This window comes from Ovis canadensis, chromosome 1, assembly GCF_042477335.2.
Source record: "Ovis canadensis isolate MfBH-ARS-UI-01 breed Bighorn chromosome 1, ARS-UI_OviCan_v2, whole genome shotgun sequence".
Classification (NCBI taxonomy): domain Eukaryota; kingdom Metazoa; phylum Chordata; class Mammalia; order Artiodactyla; family Bovidae; genus Ovis; species Ovis canadensis.
Genome location: NC_091245.1, coordinates 128,184,941 through 128,204,593, shown reverse-complemented (window position 1 = coordinate 128,204,593; position 19,653 = coordinate 128,184,941). Strand labels below are relative to the sequence as shown.

Genomic DNA, 19,653 nt, shown 5'->3' with positions numbered 1-19,653 from the left:
CTGGCCAAATGTTTGGCTATGTGTTCTGAGGTGTTACTAATTTAAAAAAGGGGCATAAAGGGTTTGGGGAGGATACAGTTCACTGTAATCACTAATGAGGTAAAAATTATTAATAAATGGAAATTGTTGAAATCAGATGCCTAAAAATTACTCATGAGAAAATTTCCTGGAAAAATGGATATATTTATTCTCAGAAATCAGAACTGGAAACAACTTGGTAGACAGACAATCAGCAGTTTCTGGAACTTTAGTTGTGTGGGCAGCAGCTTGGGACACAAAACCCTGGGTTCACATTTCCATGGTGTTAGGCATCTGCGGAAGCATGCAGCAGGTGGAATCAGGAAGCTAGAAGCCAGATAAGTGCCAGTTGGTCTGCTCTTAGTTGTATAGAATAGGATTAAGTTAGTGAAATCTGAATGAACACTATACTATTCACTATCCTAAAATTAATTGATAAAATATAGAAAGAGTAAAATCTGTATTCCAGGAAATTTATAATGCCAGAGATTTGGAACAGAGGAAGATGCAGTTTCCCAAGTGGTAATGGCAAAAATATCATCTCAGGAATTATGTGTTTCCTGTTGTAAAATATACAGTTTTCTTATTTTGACTATCAACCTGAAATGGGATACTATATTTAACTTCAGGTGTAATTGTAATGTTATAAATTCATTGCCTCCACCACCAAATTTTAGTGATTATTTGTGATCTCATCATATCACTATTTACACTCAATCAGTCTTTGAGTTATTTTTGTAAATTTGCTTACTAGTTTTGGTAAGGAGAATAATGGCCCCTTGCTGCTGCTGTTGCTGCTGCTAAGTCGCGTCAGTCGTGTCCGACTCTGTGCGACCCCATAGACGTCAACCCACCAGGCTCCCCCGTCCCTGGGATTCTCCAGGCAAGAACACAGGAGTGGGTTGCCATTTCCTTCTCCAATGCATGAAAGTGAAAAGTGAAAGTGAAGTCTCTTAGTCGTGTCTGACTCTTAGTGACCCCATGGACTGCAGCCTACCACGCTCCTCCGTGCATGGGATTTTCCAGGAAAGAGTATTGGAGTGGGGTGCCATTGCCTTCTCCATGTTATATAGCAAGAGTAATGAGAGTAGTAATGAATTAAAGTTGCTAATCAGTTGATACGAAACAGAGAGATCATCAGGTGAGCCCAATGTGTTTATAAACATTCTTGAAAATGGAAGAGAAAGGCGGAAGAATAGACCAGAGTCATATCAATACAAGGAGGATTTTACCCACCACTGCTGATTTTGGAGGAAGAGGGGCATAGGCTAAAGAATTTGGGTGGCCTCTAGAAAACAAGCAAACAAAAAGAAGACAAGTAAATAGGCTTTCCCCCAGATCCTCTGGAAAGAAATGAGGCCCTGCTAGCACAATGATTTTAGTTGAGGGAGATATCTCATTCAACTAAATTTAATTTCCTAATTTGCATCTAATTTCCTAATTTCAGGGATGTTTGAAAATCTTACAAAGAATAGGAAAATATTTATTTTTCCTATATAGAATGCTACTTGTTTTACATAAAGATTAAATTTCCAGTTGTCATTGTACTGTCTCTGTTACTACTTTACTTTCTATAACACTTGTATGTAAGATAGAAAAATAACACTTAAAAAAAGAATATCCAAATTTATTTCAATATACAATTGAAACATTCATTTTTGATGATATTAGAGCTTTCTTGAGAACAGTTAGATTCTGTTTCTCTGTTGCTTAAGAAATCCAGGTGCAACCTCACACCTGCTGAGCCTAGTTCCTTCTCATCTAAGTTTGTTGCCTATCTTTTTATACAAATGGTGATAATTTGAGCAGATTGAAAACAGTAATTGGGGTACAGGGATTTAGTCAATTAAAAAAAGAGAGAGAGAGAGAAAATTTCCTGCAAGGTGATTATCTAAAGCTCAGAGGTGTTCTTTTCTCTAAAAATGTACAGCCACACACTAGTCTTCCATTTGATACCCTTCATGCCCAGGTCTTATCACAGAAGCCTAAATTATATTCCTGCATTCTTAAAACCACTCTTGTACATAAGGTGTTTCAAGATGTATGGTCTGTGTAGATAAAGATATTCAAATCTCTTGAGATTTTCTTTTACAGTAAGGCTGTATGTAGAAGCTGTGGGCATCCAGAGAAAATTCTTAGTTAAAGAAAGAAAAACGTCTGGAGTAGGAGATGGCAAGCTACTCTGCTGGACATGATTGAGTGACTGAACAGTAACAAAAACCAGTATTCTTGTCTGTAAAATTCTATGGACAAAGGAGACTGTGGGCTACAGTCCGTGGGGTCAAAAAGAGTTGCGCATGACTGAGCACAACCAAAATTAGTGCATAGCCCCCTAAATCTGAGCTTTCCAAAGCCCATTAATAGAAACAATAACAATACAAATCTTAGTTGACACATTGTTAATAAATAACAACATTCACAGCATATTTGGATGGCAGAACAAAGAGTTTATTAAAATCAAATTATTTGACCTTCCATCTATCTTTGGGAGAAGCGCAAAACCGTAAATTCTATCTACGATTCAATTTGAATTTCTTATTAACTTTGTAGGTTGACAGTGTGAATTTATCTCCCCAATCTCAGGGTTAGAAAGATAAAGAATTGCCAGTGATCAGGAAATACTAGAATACTTTTCAATGGAGCAGATTAAGATAGCAGATAATTAGGGTACACAATCTAAATTTCTCAAATGAATTTGGCTCTTCTACAAGTTAATCAGTAGAAGCCAGATCTACAGGTTGGTAAGTAGCAAGATTGATGGAAACTTCTGCAGGGAAAATTAATTGGGTGCCAGAATCGGGATCCACAGCCCAGGGAAGGGAAGCCACAGACTCCATAGCCCAGGGGTCTGAAGACACGGGATCCACAGCCCACTGAGTAGCACCTTCTGGATCCAGAGCTCAGGGAGCTGCAGCTGCTGGACTTACAGCCCAGAGATCCATGGTGAGTCGTCTTGCAGGGACTGGAGAAGGTGGAGGTCCTCCGACGGCAGCAGGACGTCTGGCAGGGACGGGACACCACACGGAACGTCTGGGTCCTGATGGGCACACAGCAGGTCTCTCGACTGTAGAGAGAAGAGCCCAGCTGGCAGGAGCTTCGAGGGCAGAGATCAGTGCTGTAGACCAGGTTTCTGGGGAAGGAGGAGCCACAGAAGGAGCCTGAGTAGCGCAGGTGGCCCCCAAGGGAGCAGGAGGAGAAGTTTCTGGAACAACAGTTGTAGGACATGTTCACAGGAGATGTGAGTTCAGCTGAGCTACAGTGAGAAGATTCTGAGTTTGAATGTAATGTTCTGGACAGATGTGCTTATATATACTCTCAGCAATAGGTGTGGTAACCTACAGGGTCATTTTTTCCATATGTCTGTTCCCTTGTTTACATGTGTGTAACTTAGCAATCTTCTCTATAATTGTAGTTGGAATGGTTCTCCCCATATTGTATTTATGGTTGCTATAATTTTGGTGTTATAGCCAAGGCCAATGAACTACACCTATGTTAGAAATGCTATGACTTGTTTCACACGAATGCTTATTCCATGATAGTCAAGAAAGCCTTTCTGCTTCCTCTTGCCATAATCTTTGGGTGTTTTGCTTCTGTCAATGAAGAGAAAATGCTTTTCTCAAATGGCAGTTACATAAGATAAAGTTATTTTTCTTGTTTGTCAATGGATCAGAGGTGTAACTTTGGCTTGGACAAAGAACCTACTAAACACTGACTTTACTTGTTGCCATGTCTTCTCAGAGGATTAGATGGTTGGATGGCATCACCGACTCAATGGACATGAGTTTGGGTGAATTCCGGGAGTTGGTGATGGACAGGGTGGCGTGCCATGCTGTGGTCCATGGGGTCACAAAGAGTCGGATGTGACTGAGTAACTGAACTGAACTGGTATCTTCTCATCCTCCATTATTGTCAATCTACTACATTCTGTTATGAATGTGTCTCAGATACAATGGAAAGGAAAAATTATCAGCCAAGACACTTTTTTGAGTGCCATTGATGGCTAGAACCAGAAAGAAACCTGCACAGCTATTTGGAGACATGGTGACAGTGAGGGACGGAACTAAGACAGAGTCACAAGGAAAGCCAGCTTGGAAAGCATCAAAGAGCTAAGAAATATTGAGATGAGGGAAGGAAGCAATTGAGTTTCAGATTCAGTGGACCTGACATGAGCCCTGTAGTCTTAACAGATTGTCACCTGTACATGTAGATGCCCTAAGAATTTCCTTCTCAGATCTCCATCTACAGAAGGCTTGACTGATCAAGGATGCCCCTGCCCCAACTCCATGCTATGGCCCAAAATCTAACACTGCATTGGTAGGAGAGCCTCTCTTTCCATGGGGCTGCTCCCAGGCAATGACCGAGCACAGGAGAGATATTAGAAGGCCTCCTTCTTAAGACACATGAGATCCTTTGCTGGCCAACAATTGAGGATCTCCAATGGTCTTGAGAAACTGTCCGCAATCTGAGGCTGCCTGGGGCATGTCTGTCTATCTTCTTCACTCTGATGAGACTCTCATGGAAGTCTGACAAGTCTCCTAGCCTTCTTCCCCTCTTCCCCAACACTCTTCTCTCGCAGCCATCTCCCCATAAGTCTTTGTACCTTTAATTCCATCTCGGGATCATTTCTGCTAAAGCCCATCTTTCAGTCACCTCAACGTTAGGCCAGTTCTACTCATTTCCTGAGTACCATTTCACACATCAGATGATGCATCAACTTTGATAAACCCTAAACTATTGTTTAGATATGTTAGATAGTATCATCAACTTAATGGACATGAATCTGAGCAAACTCCAGGAGGCAGTGGAGGACAGAGGAGCATGGCATGCTGTAGTCCATGGGGTCACAAAGAGTCAGACACGACTTAGTGACTGAAGAACAACAAAACTATTATTTCTTCAAATACTGTTTCCATCCCCTTTTTATCTCCTTTTTTCCTGAGATCCAATTATAAGCAAAATAGAGTATACATTATATATACATGCCTCTCACAGTCTTTTCTGTATATTCAGTCTTTTTGTCTTTTTCATGCTTTAGTTTGGGATTTCCTTCTATTCCATCTTCTAATTCACTGTCTATTCAGTTCAGTCACTCAGTCACGTCTGACTCTTTGCAACCCCATGGACTGCAGCACGCCAGGCCTCCCTGTCCATCACCAACTCCTGGAGGTTGCTCAAACTCATGTCCATCAAGTTGGTGATACCATCCAACCATCTCATCCTCTGTTGCATCCTTTTCCTCCTGCCTTCAGTCTTTCCCAATGAATCCATCAGGGTCTTTTCCAATGAATCAGTTCTTCTCATCAGGTGGCCCAAGTACTGGAGCTTCAGCTTCAGCATCAGTCCTTCCAATGAATATTCAGGACTGATTTCCTTTAGGATGGACTGGCTGGATCTCCGTGTACTCCAAGGGACTCTCAACAGTCTTCTCCAAAACCACAGTTCAAAAGCATCATCTATTAGGCAATGTTTAATCTACTGATAAAAGATATCACTAGTTTTTCCAAATCAGTTATTACTTTATAAATTTCTAAACTTTCAGTTAGATTCTGTTGTCTAGTTTTCATTTTCTGTCCCCAATCCTCAAATTATCTTCAATTCTGAAACACAGCTCTTCCTTTATAGTAATATTTCCCTGTTTCCTACTACTAAATTCATAGCATAAGTAGTTTAATGTCTGATTTTCCCAAGACTATTATATGGATTATGGATTTCAGATTGTATTTTCTGCTGTTATATTTTGTTCCAGTTTTATTTTGTTATATGCAGTATTTTAATGTTATTATTTTTGGTAAGTTTATAATAGTTTTATTAAAAAATAAAATAAGAAAATATTGCTATCAACAATAACATTACATTTCCTTGAGTCTGGAGTATAGTTTAACTAGTTTTATTTTAACACTGAATATTTTGTGAATAAACTTTGAAAGTAGCTGTAGCTATTTACACACTCAGAATATGATAAAATTTAGTAAACTTTGTTTTTAACCTTTAACTCTATAGTTAAAGAGAAGCTATATATATATATATATATATATATATATGAAAAACAAAAGGGAGAGAAAATCTAAGTTAAATACATTAAAAAGAGGAAGGAATAATGGTAGGGTGAGAACAGAAAGAGGAGAGAAAGAGAGAGATTTACACACCCTACAGAATAAAAGAGAAGTGGAAAAAAATCTTCACATATAGGCAGGAAACTACGGCTCTGCAAATGCCAGGAAGTTAAAGCCTGTGCAGAGAAAAACTAGAGATATTCTAAGACAATAGAAATCCTGCATCGCTGTTCAATTGCTAAATCGTGTCCGACTCTTTGCGACCCCATGGACTGCAGCACGCCAGGCTCTTTTGTCCTTCACTATCTCCTGGAGTTTGCTCAAACTCATGTCCATTGAGTCAGTGATGCCATCCAACCATCTCATCCTCTGTGGTCCCCTTCTCCTCCCACCTTCAATCTTTCCCAGCATCAGGGTCTTTTCCAATGAGTCAGCCTTCACATCAGGTTGCAAAGGATTAGTGGGGCAGCTTCAGCAGATAATGAAAGGAACAATATATCAAGATTCATAAAATATACTCATTTTGATATTTTTAATTTTAAAGACATTAGGGAATAAGTAATAATTTGAGTGCAATAGAAAAAAAAATTTCCTAAGCCTTCTCTGTGTTTCACTTTCAATTGCTTCCTTCTCTCACCATACATCAGCGTTTCCATCTTAACTAAATAGACATGGGCCAGATTGATCTCTCCTGGATACTATTTCAGCTGAGCCTCTTTTTTGGTCATCTTATCTTTACATACAGAGAAGCTGTCTTCATGTTCCTCGCCATTTCTCTCTCAGTCTCTTATTTTATCTATTTTTGGTCTCTATTGGATTAGGGACATACTGTATAACTGTGATCCTTGGTGTATTTTCTATTGCTGCCATAACGATTACCGGTGAGTGATTTTGGAGAATGGGAGTAAATGGTGACAAAGTGGATCATTTCAGAAAAGCTTCGAAACTGTGTCTCTGATCCATGGTACCAGAGGAAAATCCATCTTATTCCACACTCAGGAGGGAAACAGTTACCAGGAAAAACAGATGTAGATACATAGGAAGTAGGTTAGGGTAAATCAGAAAAAAAGCTTTCCTGGTCATGACGCTTCCCTGGCCATGATGGGATGCGCATTAGTAGGAAACAGTCATAGCATTTCCGACATAGCAGTAGTTCATTGGCTTTGGCTATAACAACAGAATTACAGCATCTATAAAAACAAATGCGAGAAACCATTTACCTGCAACTGCAATTACCGAGAAGACTACTGAATTACACATATGCAAAAGAGGAAATCTCATTAGGAACCATGATCCCTTGGTGTGCCACACCCCTTGCTGGAAGTGTATAAATGCCACAGTGCAGGAGAGACATTCAAACTCAGAATCTTCTCACTGTAACTCAACTGAACTCCCATCTCCTGTCAACATGTCCTACAGCCGCTGCTCTGGAAACTTCTCTTCTTGCTCCCTTGGGAGCTACCGGCGCTACCCAGCTTCCTCCTTCCCCAGCAACCTGGTCTGCAGCACTGACCTCTGCTCTCCCAGCTCCTGCCAGCTGGGCTCCTCTCTCTACAGCCAGGAGACCTGCTGTGAGCCCATCAGGACCCAGACTGTGGTGTCCCGTCCCTGCCAGACGTCCTGCTACCGCCCGAGGACCTCCACGTTCTCCAGTCCCTGCCAGGCGACTTTCCCTGGGTCTCTGGCCTATAGGTCCAGCAGCTGCAGCTCCCTGAGCTCTGGATCCAGAAGCTACTACTCAGTGGGCTGTGGAGGCCGTGGCTTCAGACGGCTGGGTTATGGAATCTGTGGCTTCCCTTCCCTGAGCCATGGATCTGGATTATGTCATCCAACCTACTTTTTGTCCAGTAGCTGCCAATCATCCTGTTACAGACCATCCTGTGGATCTGGCTTCTATCGTTCAATTTGTTGAAGGTCTAAATCCTTTTGCATATTGAGATCAAAGTCTCTCTCAGTATACCCATCGTTTTCCTTCTCACATTTACCACTAATCTTCTATTCTTAAATCATCAGTTTCTTGCATCATCAACTTTTGAGGGACTCTAAACTTAATGAATAACCCAATATGAAGTCCTATTGCCTGTACTATTGGATTGAAAATATACTATTGGATTTTCATGGAAAAGCATTTGAAAATGAAAATTTTAATCTAATAAATTTACATCATCTGACATTGAAATATATTGTTTGTCTTATTTGCCTATAGTTTAATCAAGATTTGGGAATTTTAAATAAAGATCAATGTGCATCTGAAACTGGATGTGAAAACACACATTTTGAAAGATTTTAGCAAATTTCCATTGTCATTGCATGTTTCCTAGTGGGAGTAATTATTTCCTGGAGGTCCATATTTTATTTGCCTCAATATCAGTGATATTTGCCTGAGGATGGAGGCATGGATTTCTGCTAATAATGGAAAACAGAGAAATCGGTGTATAACTAGAAATGCAGGCAACAAAAATACAGTATAATTTACAAGATGAGATAATATGTACATAACATACTGAAAGTTTAGTATCTCAATGTAGATTTTCAGTTAAGAGAAAAAACAAGCCTTTAAACAACTCCAAGGGTAGATGTTTTGTTCTCTGTTGGTTGGCATCAAGTGCCGTAATCCTTCCCTGAGCCTGGTCCCAGTGATGATCCTTTCTGAGCCGTACCTATGAACATTCATAAAGAGATTCACAATGATTTTAATTGGGGAGTAACTGCGTTAAGCAGTGAGTGCTAATTCTTTCCAGTTGTATCTCACTCTTTGCAACCCATGGATTGTATCCTGCCAGACTCCTCTGTCCATGGAATTTTCCAGGCAAGAATACTGAAGTGGGTTGCCATTCCTTTCTCCAGGGGATCTTCCTCACTCAGGGATCGAACCAGTGTCTCTTACGTCCTCTGCACTGGCAGGCAAATTCTTTACCACTAGTGCCACCTGGAAAGCCCACTGGGTTAAGGAGATGTGGGATAACCTCCCAAGGCTTCCTCAAGGCTCAACCTGAATTACTAACAGCAACATACATGGAGCAGTGTTGAATAAATATTTGTATCCTCTAGGCTTAGGCTGTATCCTTTTCCCCTAGTATCTTTTTCCTCCTGTATCCTTTTCCTAGCTCTAAAGCAGAGCTGAAGTCAAAACCTTGAGTACAGGCTGTGTATTTGTCACAAGATATCAGGCGACTAGGACTTCCCAGGTGGTGCTAGTGGCAAAGAACCCGCCTGCCAGTGCAGGAGACATAAGAAATATGGGTTTGATACTTAGGTCAGGAAGATCCCCTGGAGAAGGGCATGGCAACCCACTCAGTGTTCTTGCCTCAAGAATCCCACAGACAGAGGAACCTGGTGGGCTACAGTCCAATAGATTGTACAGTCGGACACGACTGAAGCAACTTAGCACGCACACATGCACAGCATGCATCACGCAAATAGTATGGGAGACCATGGAAGGTGACAGAATCAAAGAGAAAAAATCTTACAAAGGAATCTGTGTTTTTTTTTGTTGCTGACTTTATGATGGGCAAAGAGGGCTTAGTCTTTCAAGGTCTTTTTAGGAACATATGGTATGATATCGGAATTGTCCTCCTGTGGATCTGATCAACAGTGAGAATCATTTATCCATCAACTTGCGCTTCCCGTTGTTGGAATGTTGCCTGGCTGTGTATTAATTTTCTGGAACCTCATTAAACATGTGAGAGGATTCAGTATGTTCCTTTTGTTTTTCTGGTTGTGATCTCTGAGAACCCAGGTAGAGAGTGAAAGAAATGTTGTTTATGCAGGAGGGGAGATACTGTCAATACAAAGAGGGTTGAAACTTGCATGCAATTGTTCAGGCACTGTAGCTGTGTCTGGGATCACAGTTGGAAGAATTAATATATAACAGAGGGTACAAGGGGTACTTGATACACAACTTGCGTTTAATTGCTCAAATATCCTCATGAGAAAGACAAACATTCTGTGCTATAGATCTTCCCAGACGAGAGAAAGAAAAGTCAAAAAGAATTAGAAATTTGCCCAAATTTGTTCATCAAAGATCTAGTAGAATTCCATCTCTTGAATCAACCTATTCTTGTTATTTTCTGAACTTTTTTTTTTTACCTACTTTTTTAACCAAGAGCCTTGAATATACCTCCTACTATGGAGATTGCTTTACCTGAATAGACTTCAGCTCATTTGGATCTAGTTTCATTAGCCTCATGAGTAGTATTCATATTAAAGAGAAAAACAAAAAATAAATGTAGAGTTTAGGAAAAGAATGCTAAAGAAAAATGAGCTAATTTCTCTTAAAAAGATTTGCATTAACCATAATACTTAATAATAGATTGACAGAAATACATTATTATCCCTCAGGAAGATATTGCTAGAAATTCTGAGTGCAGTGACAAACCCTGTATTATTCACTTTAATTATCATTATTAATGTCACATTAGAAAGTTCCCTTCCTCAATAACTACCACTATGAACAAGAATAGTAAAACACAAAACAAACACACACACACATGAAAACTCTCTTTCACAGTCACACACGCATAATTTTAATATCAGCAACCCCAAAATTGAAGATGAGCTTACTGTTAATATTTTTTTAAAAATAAGAGATAAAGGTGATTTCTATATAACTCGACAGATTTCTCCTCTTCCCTCTGAATTCCCCCAACATAAACACTGTCACTCCTAGAAGCTTTTCTCTGAAAATTAAAAAAGAAAAGAGTAAAATTGCCAAACCATGACATCTCACTAATCTGTAAACAGCATTCCCATTTTGGTGAGTCAGACTTAAGGAGCAATCAGGCGTCGATCAGGATAGAACCATGGGGAAGTCCTTGAGAAGGGAAAAGTCGTGTAACTGGATGTAAAAGTAACATAGAATATGGAATGAAGACCTGAAATCAAGCATGAAAGAATGTACCTCCCTCCCCCACTGTGTGTGCTTTGTTATATAAAGTAACATGCTAATGACATAAAAATCAACAACAAAAAAGGCACCAGGAAAATAAAAAATACAGCAGAAATGGAAGAGGTGATTGATGAGGTAAGGAAAAGCATGCCAAAAGAACCTACTCTGGGTATACACAAAAAATGCTTTAAAACTACAGCTTCTGCTTGGAATAGCAGAATATTATAGCATGTTTGGATCCAATTATGGGTTATACATTTACAGCAATTACAACAGTATTTTTTTCTTCATGGGAATCCTACTTGATTATTTTTATCATGATGTGGTCCTTCAGCAAAATTTTTGTTTCTATTGTTACTGAGACAACCAGTCATTTTATCTTTGATTTGAACTTTTTAAATAATTTTGCATTAGAACTGCAAGAGTATTGTGAACTTTCATTAGCTTTACATGGACTCTTTGGACTGGATGAAGAAATCAAATCAAGAAGAAATCAAATCACTATTGGAATTAAATTCATTTTTTATTTGAAGTATTTAGCAATATTGACATAATGCTGGCTTCATTAATCCTTAGTGAAGCTTTTCTTTTGTTAATGGAAGAGCACATCATCTACTGCTTCATTTGTGCTTTTGTTGTTTGGTGTGTGCGTGTGTGTGTGTGTGTGCATGTGTATGTTTTACTTGTACAAGAAAACTTAGGATTTAACATGGCGAAAATGATTTAGAGTAGCTATTTGACCTAAATGAAACGTATGCATCAGAGTGATATATGAACAGAGTTTTTACAACTGTTAGTGATAAATAATCATCTTTGGAAGTAATCTTTTTAAAACTTCTGTCTTTTGAAATAGATTCTGATGCTTCTCCAGCAAAATCATCTCTTTGACTTTTTATCTGGTAAGTGATACTTCTGACCCCCATGGTGGAGACTAAATGTCAAAAAATTGTTGCACAAGTCATATTTCACCATCAGCTTGCTTTAAGAATAGAAACTAAGAACTCACACTTTTAAATTAACATATGAACTTTTAGCTTTAGTTCATTGCTCCTAATAAGATATTCTTTTGCAAAGTCTAAAAACATAAAAATTCTCCCAAACAATAAAATAAATAGTTGTAGATTTAAGCAGTACAATATGCAGCCAAGCAAGCCACTGCAGCAAGAGCATTTAGACTGATCTTTATATGCTGTGTGCTTCTGCACACAGTCATGTCTGACTCCTTACAACTCATGGACGGTAACCTGCCAGGCTCAGCTGTCCATGGGATTTTTTTCAGGTAAGAACACGAGTGGGTGGCCGTTCCCTTCTTCAGGGGATCTTCCCATCTCAGTGGTCTAACCTGAGTCTCTTGGCCTCCCACACTGGCAGATGGATGCTTTACCACTGCAGCACCTGTGAAGCAAGTATATGCTGTGTACCACCCTCAGTTTTATGCCCATATTTTATGTACTGCTGCTGCTGCTGCTAAGTGGCTTCAGTTGTGTCTGACTCTGTGCGACCCCATAGATGGCAGCCCACCAGGCTCCACTGTCCCTGGGATTCTCCAGGCAAGAACACTGGAGTGGGTTGCCATTTCCTTCTCCAATGCATGAAAGTGAAAAGTGAAAGGGAAGTCGCTCAGTCGCGTCTGACTCTTAGCGACCCCATGGAGCGCAGCCCACCAGTCTCCTCCGTCCATGGGATTTTCCAGGCAAGAGTACTGGAGTGGGGTGCCATTGCCTTCTCCCTGATCAGTAATCCTAAATTTCCCACTATCTCCACCTACTGGTAGCTTGGTGTCTATTACGGCATCTTGCAGGATGTGGAAACAGCCACAGCAGTACTGGCTAGGTTAGAACGACAAATGAACCTCTGCCAAGATTTGAACACGTGAACTGTCCTACCACTGTATTTAAGTGCAATGTGTTTTCCATGATCCCTCAGCAATAAAAGGAGTAGTTCTATTTTTTTCAGGCAGAGCAAAGAATAGGATATGGCTTGTCTTCAGATTTAACACTGGTTAAAGTAAAAACTGTTCACCCTGTATGCATCTTATAAGCACTCCACTAGATGAAACCATAGCAAAAGCAAAGTGGAAGTTTCCTAAACCAATCATCACTAATGTTGACTCAGTTATTCATTACATATAAAAAGTGAGAAATCTAAGGCAATTACCAAGTGGGACTGGATGCTGAAACAAACAGAATAAACCAAGACATATGGTTACCCTGTGGGTGAGAATCTAGGTCATCTGTACATTTTAATAATATTGTCCTTGACTTAAAGGATAAAAGTTGGGAGCATAACTGCTGATTCAGGTGTAATCAGCTTCCTAAACATTTAGTTAACTCTTGTAACATGAGAATATTTGCATTGTTTTTGAATTTCATTTTCCTTTTTTTTCTCTAATTAAATGTTATCAACAGAACAACTTAAAAAGTGGTTGCAAACCAACTGTATTAATGATTGTATAAAAAGTGCTGGGCTTACTTCTGATACGTATTGGGGTGTATTAGATGTTTTCAATTATCAATCAATTAGACATTTCATTTGCTTTCTTATGAAAGCAGTAAATCTGGGGCAACTGAAATTCTTACCAAATCTAGCTCACTAACTTCTTACTGAATTTATTATTTTAGAATCTATCTATGAGTAGTCTTCCTTCCAAAATTATGTGATGTAGTCAATTTAAGATACCTATTTATAATTATATAAAATATTCAAGTTTCGAACCCCCTACAAAACCAAAGGTCACAGTTACTTGTCTGTAGTCTTTTTTTTTTTTTTCATTGCTCATTGTTTTATTATTTTATTTTTTTTAACTTTTTTTAATTTAATTTTATTTTTTTTAATTTTTAGTTTTTTCTTTTTTAAATTTTAAAATCTTTAATTCTTACATGCATTCCCAAACATGAACCCCCCTCCCACCTCCCTCCCCAGAACATCTTTCTGGGTCATCCCCATGCACCAGCCCCAAGCATGCTGCATCCTGCGTCAGACATAGACTGGCGATTCAATTCACATGTCTGTAGTCTTAAAATGTAGTCTTAAAAATGTAATTTCAGATTTTACCATATTAACAGAATGTATTTACTCCTTCTGTATTAACAGAAGGGTAAACATGAAAGATGAAATAATTTCTTCCAAACCTAAATGACACTGAACAATTTTACCTTTTAAATTGAGAAAATTTAAATTATGAGTACAAGATGCAGAAAAATACAGCCAGATATTTAGAATTAGATTTGAAGACACTTCCTAAGTTGCTTCAATTGTGTCCAGCTCTTTGTGACCCTATGAACTTTAGCCTGCCAGGCTTGTCTGTCCATGGGATTCTCCAGGCAATAATACTGGAGTGGGTTGCCATGCCCTCTTCCATTGAAGAAACAAAGCAAACAAAATGATAAAACCAATATGTGGATGTCATATACCATACTTTATTTAAACTCACACCATTTTTTCTACTAGTAAAATTTGAAATAGATGCATTTGGGGAAATAACCAGGAGAAATAAACAGGAAATAAATGTGCTTCAGTATCGCATGTCTATATAGCTACAAGGGAGTAGTTATGGCACCTTTCTTCAATGAATACATTTTCAGTTACCGGTATTCAAATTATTCCTTATCCAGTGTAGGTAACAGCAGAAGTCAAATTTATAAGCTAAAGGTAAAACAAGAGGTCAACAGATAGTGTAGATCTCAATATAGTTAAGTATTGCATTAAATTCTAGATGTAGTATGTATTGTATTCAAGTATGACATTAGTAGAAGCCAGATCCACAGGTCGGTTGGAAAGAAAGAGACTGGCCACTCCTAGAAGAGAAGAAGGTGGGACGGTAAAAGCTGGATCTACAACTTAGGGATGAGAAAATGTTGGGGCTGTGACCCACGGATTGGAAACCACCGGATCCAAAGCCCAGAGATGGGAAAACATGACCAGCAGATTGCAAGTTACTGGAACCGAAGCCCAGAGATCCAGAGCAAGTCGTCTGGCAGGGACTGAAGAACGTGGAGGTCCTCGGGCGGTAGCAGGACGTCTGGCAGGGACTGGACACCACAGTCTGGGTCCTGATGGGCTCACAGCAGGTCTCCTGGCTGTAGAGAGAGGAGCCCAGCTGGCAGGAGCTGGGAGAGTAGAGGTCAGTCCTGTAGACCAGGTTGCTGGGGAAGGAGGAGCCACAGGAGGAGCCTGAGTAGCGCAGGTGGTCCCGGAGGGAGCGGGAGGAGAAGTTTCCAGAGCAGCAGTTGTAGGACATCTTCGCAGGTGATGTGAGTTACGATGGGAAGGTTCTGAGTCTGAATGTCACTTCTTGGACAGGGGCGTTTATATATCCTTATCATCGGCTGTGTCATCCTCGTGGCTCATAAAAACAAGCTACCATCATCTTTTTAATTGAATCCAAAAGATCAGCATAGTTACACACATGCAGTGTTTGTGGTTTTACAGCTGAAGAGTATAATCATGTTTGTGCCTTGAGATTCAAGTAATAGTATGGAATCTTCAAAGCTCTTAGTCATCCTTTTCTACCAAAGTCACCAAGCAGATCACTCAGAAAACTTTAGAGGCAGTGACTGGGCTGATGGAAGCTGGCTTAATTAAAAATAATTGAATCCCCTTTCACAATCTGTCTCAAAATTGTTGTCATCTGGAGAGCAAAGTTGCTAACTGATCTACTCAAAGTCGTTTTTTAAACAAGGACATACACGGATTGTACCAGGAAGTGGCAGCTTAACCTAATGGGTAATGCCATAAGGAAGTGGCAATGGTAACACACAAGATGTATGATGATTTTTTTAATTGAACCCCAATGTTAATGGCTTTCATGAAATATTAAATGAGAGATCCCCTTATTTCTGATGCTCCTGCTTAAAACTGTATGCAAACTAGCAAGAGTCTACCTTAGCCAGTCACTCTTTCATGCACGTGTGTGTTTACTGTGCATGTGTGACTGCTAAGACGCTTTAGTCATGTCCGAATTTTTGTGACTCTGTGACTGTAGTCCACCAGGCTCCTCTGTCCATGGGATTCTCCAGGCAAAAATATTGCAGTGGATGGTCATGCCCTCCTCCAGGGGATCTTCCTGACACAGGAGTTAAACCCTGGGTCAGGCATCTCATATACTGGCAGGCAGGTTCTTTTCCACTAGCACCACCTGGGAAGCCTGTGTGTTTACGGTGGAATGAGTTAAGTATTATAAATACCTTTATACTGTTTTGGAAATATTCATCTAAGGTACTTTTAAAGACATCAAAAATAAGAACAAAACATGTGACAAAAATGCCCAGTGTATTTCTCTCTCTACTCAGAGGCAATGTTTTCCACCAAAAGGACTCCCTGGAATCTAAAAAAGGCCTTTGTTTTAAAGAAAGTTTATAAGGTATTTACCTTGATGTATTTGACCAACATAGCCATCTTAAGGAGATTCTTCCTCTGCCCCCAAAAGCAACATACAGGACTTTGACTTAAAATGTTCTTAGGTGTTTCTGACAAGTCTTACACAGTTTCTAAAATAGTGGTCATTTTTTGTTGTTATTCTATGACTTGTATTCCTCCTCTGTGTGGTAAGGTAATGAAGATTGACACCTTGAAGAAGAAAGATTGAGAAGCTTTATCTTCCTGTGGCTTCTGTGCTGTTCGATTTGTCCATATCACAGAAAAAAAATTTCTACTTTTGAACAAAAGTACTTGTGTGCAAAAAATTCATTTCATTGAGAAAAGAATGTTCAGTATTGCTTAATATCTTATCTCATAGCATATTCTTCTACAGAAATAGCTTATATGAGTGGATGATATTGAAGCAAGCAAATTCAATCTAGCTGAGTGAAATATTTATATGGATGTTTTGACGTTATAAACAAAACAGGAGGGTTTGGAATCTACTAGAAAGCAATTTTCTATTCATAATTAAGAAGCCTGATAAATAAGAACTGTTTATTTTAGAAACAGAACACAAATTATGTTGCCTACCAAATATACGGAATATGACTGAAGACCAATTTGTGTACTGAAAACATTCAAAGTCATAAAGTTTACAATTTAGAAGGAAGTTCAGCAATTATCTCCAGTACTCTGCCACGTTGGAATCCCATTTACAATATCTTACCAGATGGATATCTAATAGGTGCCCCCAAGATGGAAATCTCAGTTACCTGCAAAGGTACCTTGTTTTAGATTTTTAGTTGAATCTTTCCTAAAAACTTCCACTTAGTAATTTCAAATCTTCATAGAATGAGTCTCAGCTCATTTCTACTGGATGATATATCAGTTTTTGAAGATGGATGTCTTAAGAGATTTGCCCATCACCACAGGTTATTTTAAGCTATTCTCTGTACACATGTACTGCTGTATTTACAGTTAAGCAATGATGAACTTTATGGGAGAATCTAGCAAAAATACTTATACTAGTTCTCTATCCAGAATATATAAACAAAAATTATATAATTTTATATATATATATGATTTAATATATTTACCACCTCTGAGGTAAAATTCAAAAGGATTCATTCTCTTTTTTACATTATCATATATTTCAAAACTCTCTACCCTCATTTCAATCTACAAAGGTCATTTGTAATTATGAATTTTTCTAATGATCTTTCTTTGAAGTTTACAGGTAGTAGGCATTTTCCTTACTTCTTGATTTTATTTACCTTCTTTAGTAAAAATCCCACCCTATGAGAGAAAACTAAGAGACTAAAGGTTCATCTTTTTTAATGTATAGAGCTTATTATTTTGTTCTCAATGACATCAACACCACTAAAAATGACTTAAACTTTATGCAGAGATTTTTTTGAAAATTAAATTTATTGATGTGATCTCTCATGAAGCAAGTCAACTCCAGAATAAGGATTTCTTAAGCATTTTCATAATGGAAACTTCAAAGCACTGCTGAAAATATGGATCCCTTATTCTTAAATCAAAAACTCACTCATACAAGAGCAGTTTGGGTACTTATAGTATAAGAAAACTAGAATATAAATGTGTTAGATGCTCATTTAACATTTGTACCAATTAAGGAAGATAAGTGGGTTATTTCTTCTATAAGGTACACAAGATGTGGGATGTAAAACAGATATTGATTTTTTTCCCCTCTATTCCTAAACTTGGAACAAAATGAATGTTCCCTCCTGACTACAAAGTACTTTTTAAAGCTTTAAATACAACGAAGTTCTCACTGTGTTACCCATTCAATACACTATGTTGAAGGATAAGATGAATAAAACTCCAATCTTACAGGTACAATTATGGTGCAATCAGAGGCACCTACCCAAGCTAGATGAATGAGAAATAACATTTTTGCTTCATGAACAACTGCTTTGAAAATCTGACGAAATTCTTTCCTTTAAAAGTCTGTAATCATAAAAAAGGTCTTTGAAGGTTAATGCATTTCATTTTTACTGGAGCATAATTAAGCGTTCTTATTAAAATGAACATATGCTACTACACCCATTGCTAGAGTATTTAAGTATCCAGTGTAGAAGGTAACATTCACAGTCACAAACTTCCCTTTGCAACTCAGCTGAACTCAGAACTCCCAACAGCATGTCTTTCAACTGTAGCACGGGAAACTTCTCCCGTTCCCTTGGAGGTTACTTGGGAGTCCCAGTTTCCACCTGTGATTCTTTCTACCCCAGCAATGTTGTCTACTCCCCCAGCACTTTCCAGCTGGGCTCCACTCTCTACGGTAACTGTCAGGAGAACTTCTTTAGGCCCGTCAGCTTCCAGACACCCTGTGCTGTAACCAGATCTTTCCAGACATCCTGCTCCCATCCACAGAATTTCATCTTCCGCAGTCCCTGCCAGACAATTTACACTGGATCTCTAGGGTCTGGAAATATTGGCTTTGGGTCTTTTGGTTGTGGAAATACTGGCTTCCAGTCTCTGGGCTGTGGATCCAACTTCTGCTCCCCAACTTACGTTTCCTCCAGGAGTTGCCGGTCATCTTATTACTAACCAGCCTTTAGCTCACGCTTTTGTGAATCAACTTTCTGAAGGACTCCAGTCACCTCATGGTTATATCTATGCTTTATGAAGTTTTAACCCTCGGCATTTCCAACATCTTTGATAACTGACCATCTTCAGCACCAGGGCTTACTATCACAGTCATTCTGGAAGTATACAATTCACTGTGGACAAAGTAATCTTGACTTTGTAACCAGACATATGAGATATGTCTTGAATTTTCGTCATTCCTGATCCAATGCTCAGAATCTCCATTGCTGTCTTACTCAGAATCCTGTTTTACTACTTTTCTCCTAAGACTCTTTCACTTGCGCATTTCAAATAGAAATGGCATTTAAAATAAAAGTATTTCTTTAGGATGAATTACAGCATTTCATTTTTTTATTCATATGGTACATTTAGTGAATGCATCCAGTACCTTCAACTGTGTTCACTAGCTAAGCATTTTGTTTCATTAATATTATGCTGCGTAGAAAAAGGAAGTTTAGAGAATCTAAATATATGGCACATTTTATGTCTTAAGAGATTTATATCCTTTCCTAGGTGCATTTTTTCATCTAATTACTTTAGACAATTTCATTTTTAGGTAGGCATTTATTGAAAAATATTTATTGAATTCTGGTTATATTCCGGGCATTCATGCTGAATGAAGACATAAATTCCTTCCCTTCACAGAGTTCACACACACACAAGTTTAACTTACTGTCATTTAGCAAGTGCAATAATGTCAATAAAAATATGTTTCAC

General features: G+C 38.7%; 4 protein-coding genes across 4 annotated transcripts; 2 read left to right on the top strand and 2 right to left on the bottom strand.

The window, feature by feature from the left end:
* Positions 1-2,733: 2,733 nt before the first annotated feature.
* On the bottom strand, positions 2,734-3,243 carry LOC138430296 (keratin-associated protein 13-1-like). Its single transcript, XM_069572412.1, has one exon. The coding sequence runs from the start codon at positions 3,241-3,243 to the stop codon at positions 2,734-2,736; it is 510 nt and encodes a 169-aa protein (XP_069428513.1).
* Positions 3,244-7,479: 4,236 nt separating this feature from the next.
* Positions 7,480-7,983, top strand: LOC138430284 (keratin-associated protein 13-1-like). Its single transcript, XM_069572404.1, has one exon. The coding sequence runs from the start codon at positions 7,480-7,482 to the stop codon at positions 7,981-7,983; it is 504 nt and encodes a 167-aa protein (XP_069428505.1).
* Positions 7,984-14,704: 6,721 nt separating this feature from the next.
* Positions 14,705-15,208, bottom strand: LOC138430282 (keratin-associated protein 13-1-like). Its single transcript, XM_069572391.1, has one exon. It carries the CDS (start codon positions 15,197-15,199, stop codon positions 14,705-14,707), a length of 495 nt encoding a protein of 164 aa, XP_069428492.1. The 5' UTR covers positions 15,200-15,208.
* Positions 15,209-18,486: 3,278 nt separating this feature from the next.
* Positions 18,487-18,897, top strand: KRTAP15-1 (keratin associated protein 15-1). The gene has a single exon (XM_069572379.1). The coding sequence runs from the start codon at positions 18,487-18,489 to the stop codon at positions 18,895-18,897; it is 411 nt and encodes a 136-aa protein (XP_069428480.1).
* Positions 18,898-19,653: the final 756 nt, after the last annotated feature.

Coding starts and splice junctions, on each gene's coding strand:
- LOC138430282 (XM_069572391.1), bottom strand. CDS start 15,199: ATGTCCTACAACTGCTGCTCTGGAAACTTCTCCTCCCGCTCCCTCCGG.
- LOC138430296 (XM_069572412.1), bottom strand. CDS start 3,243: ATGTCCTACAACTGTTGTTCCAGAAACTTCTCCTCCTGCTCCCTTGGG.
- LOC138430284 (XM_069572404.1), top strand. CDS start 7,480: ATGTCCTACAGCCGCTGCTCTGGAAACTTCTCTTCTTGCTCCCTTGGG.
- KRTAP15-1 (XM_069572379.1), top strand. CDS start 18,487: ATGTCTTTCAACTGTAGCACGGGAAACTTCTCCCGTTCCCTTGGAGGT.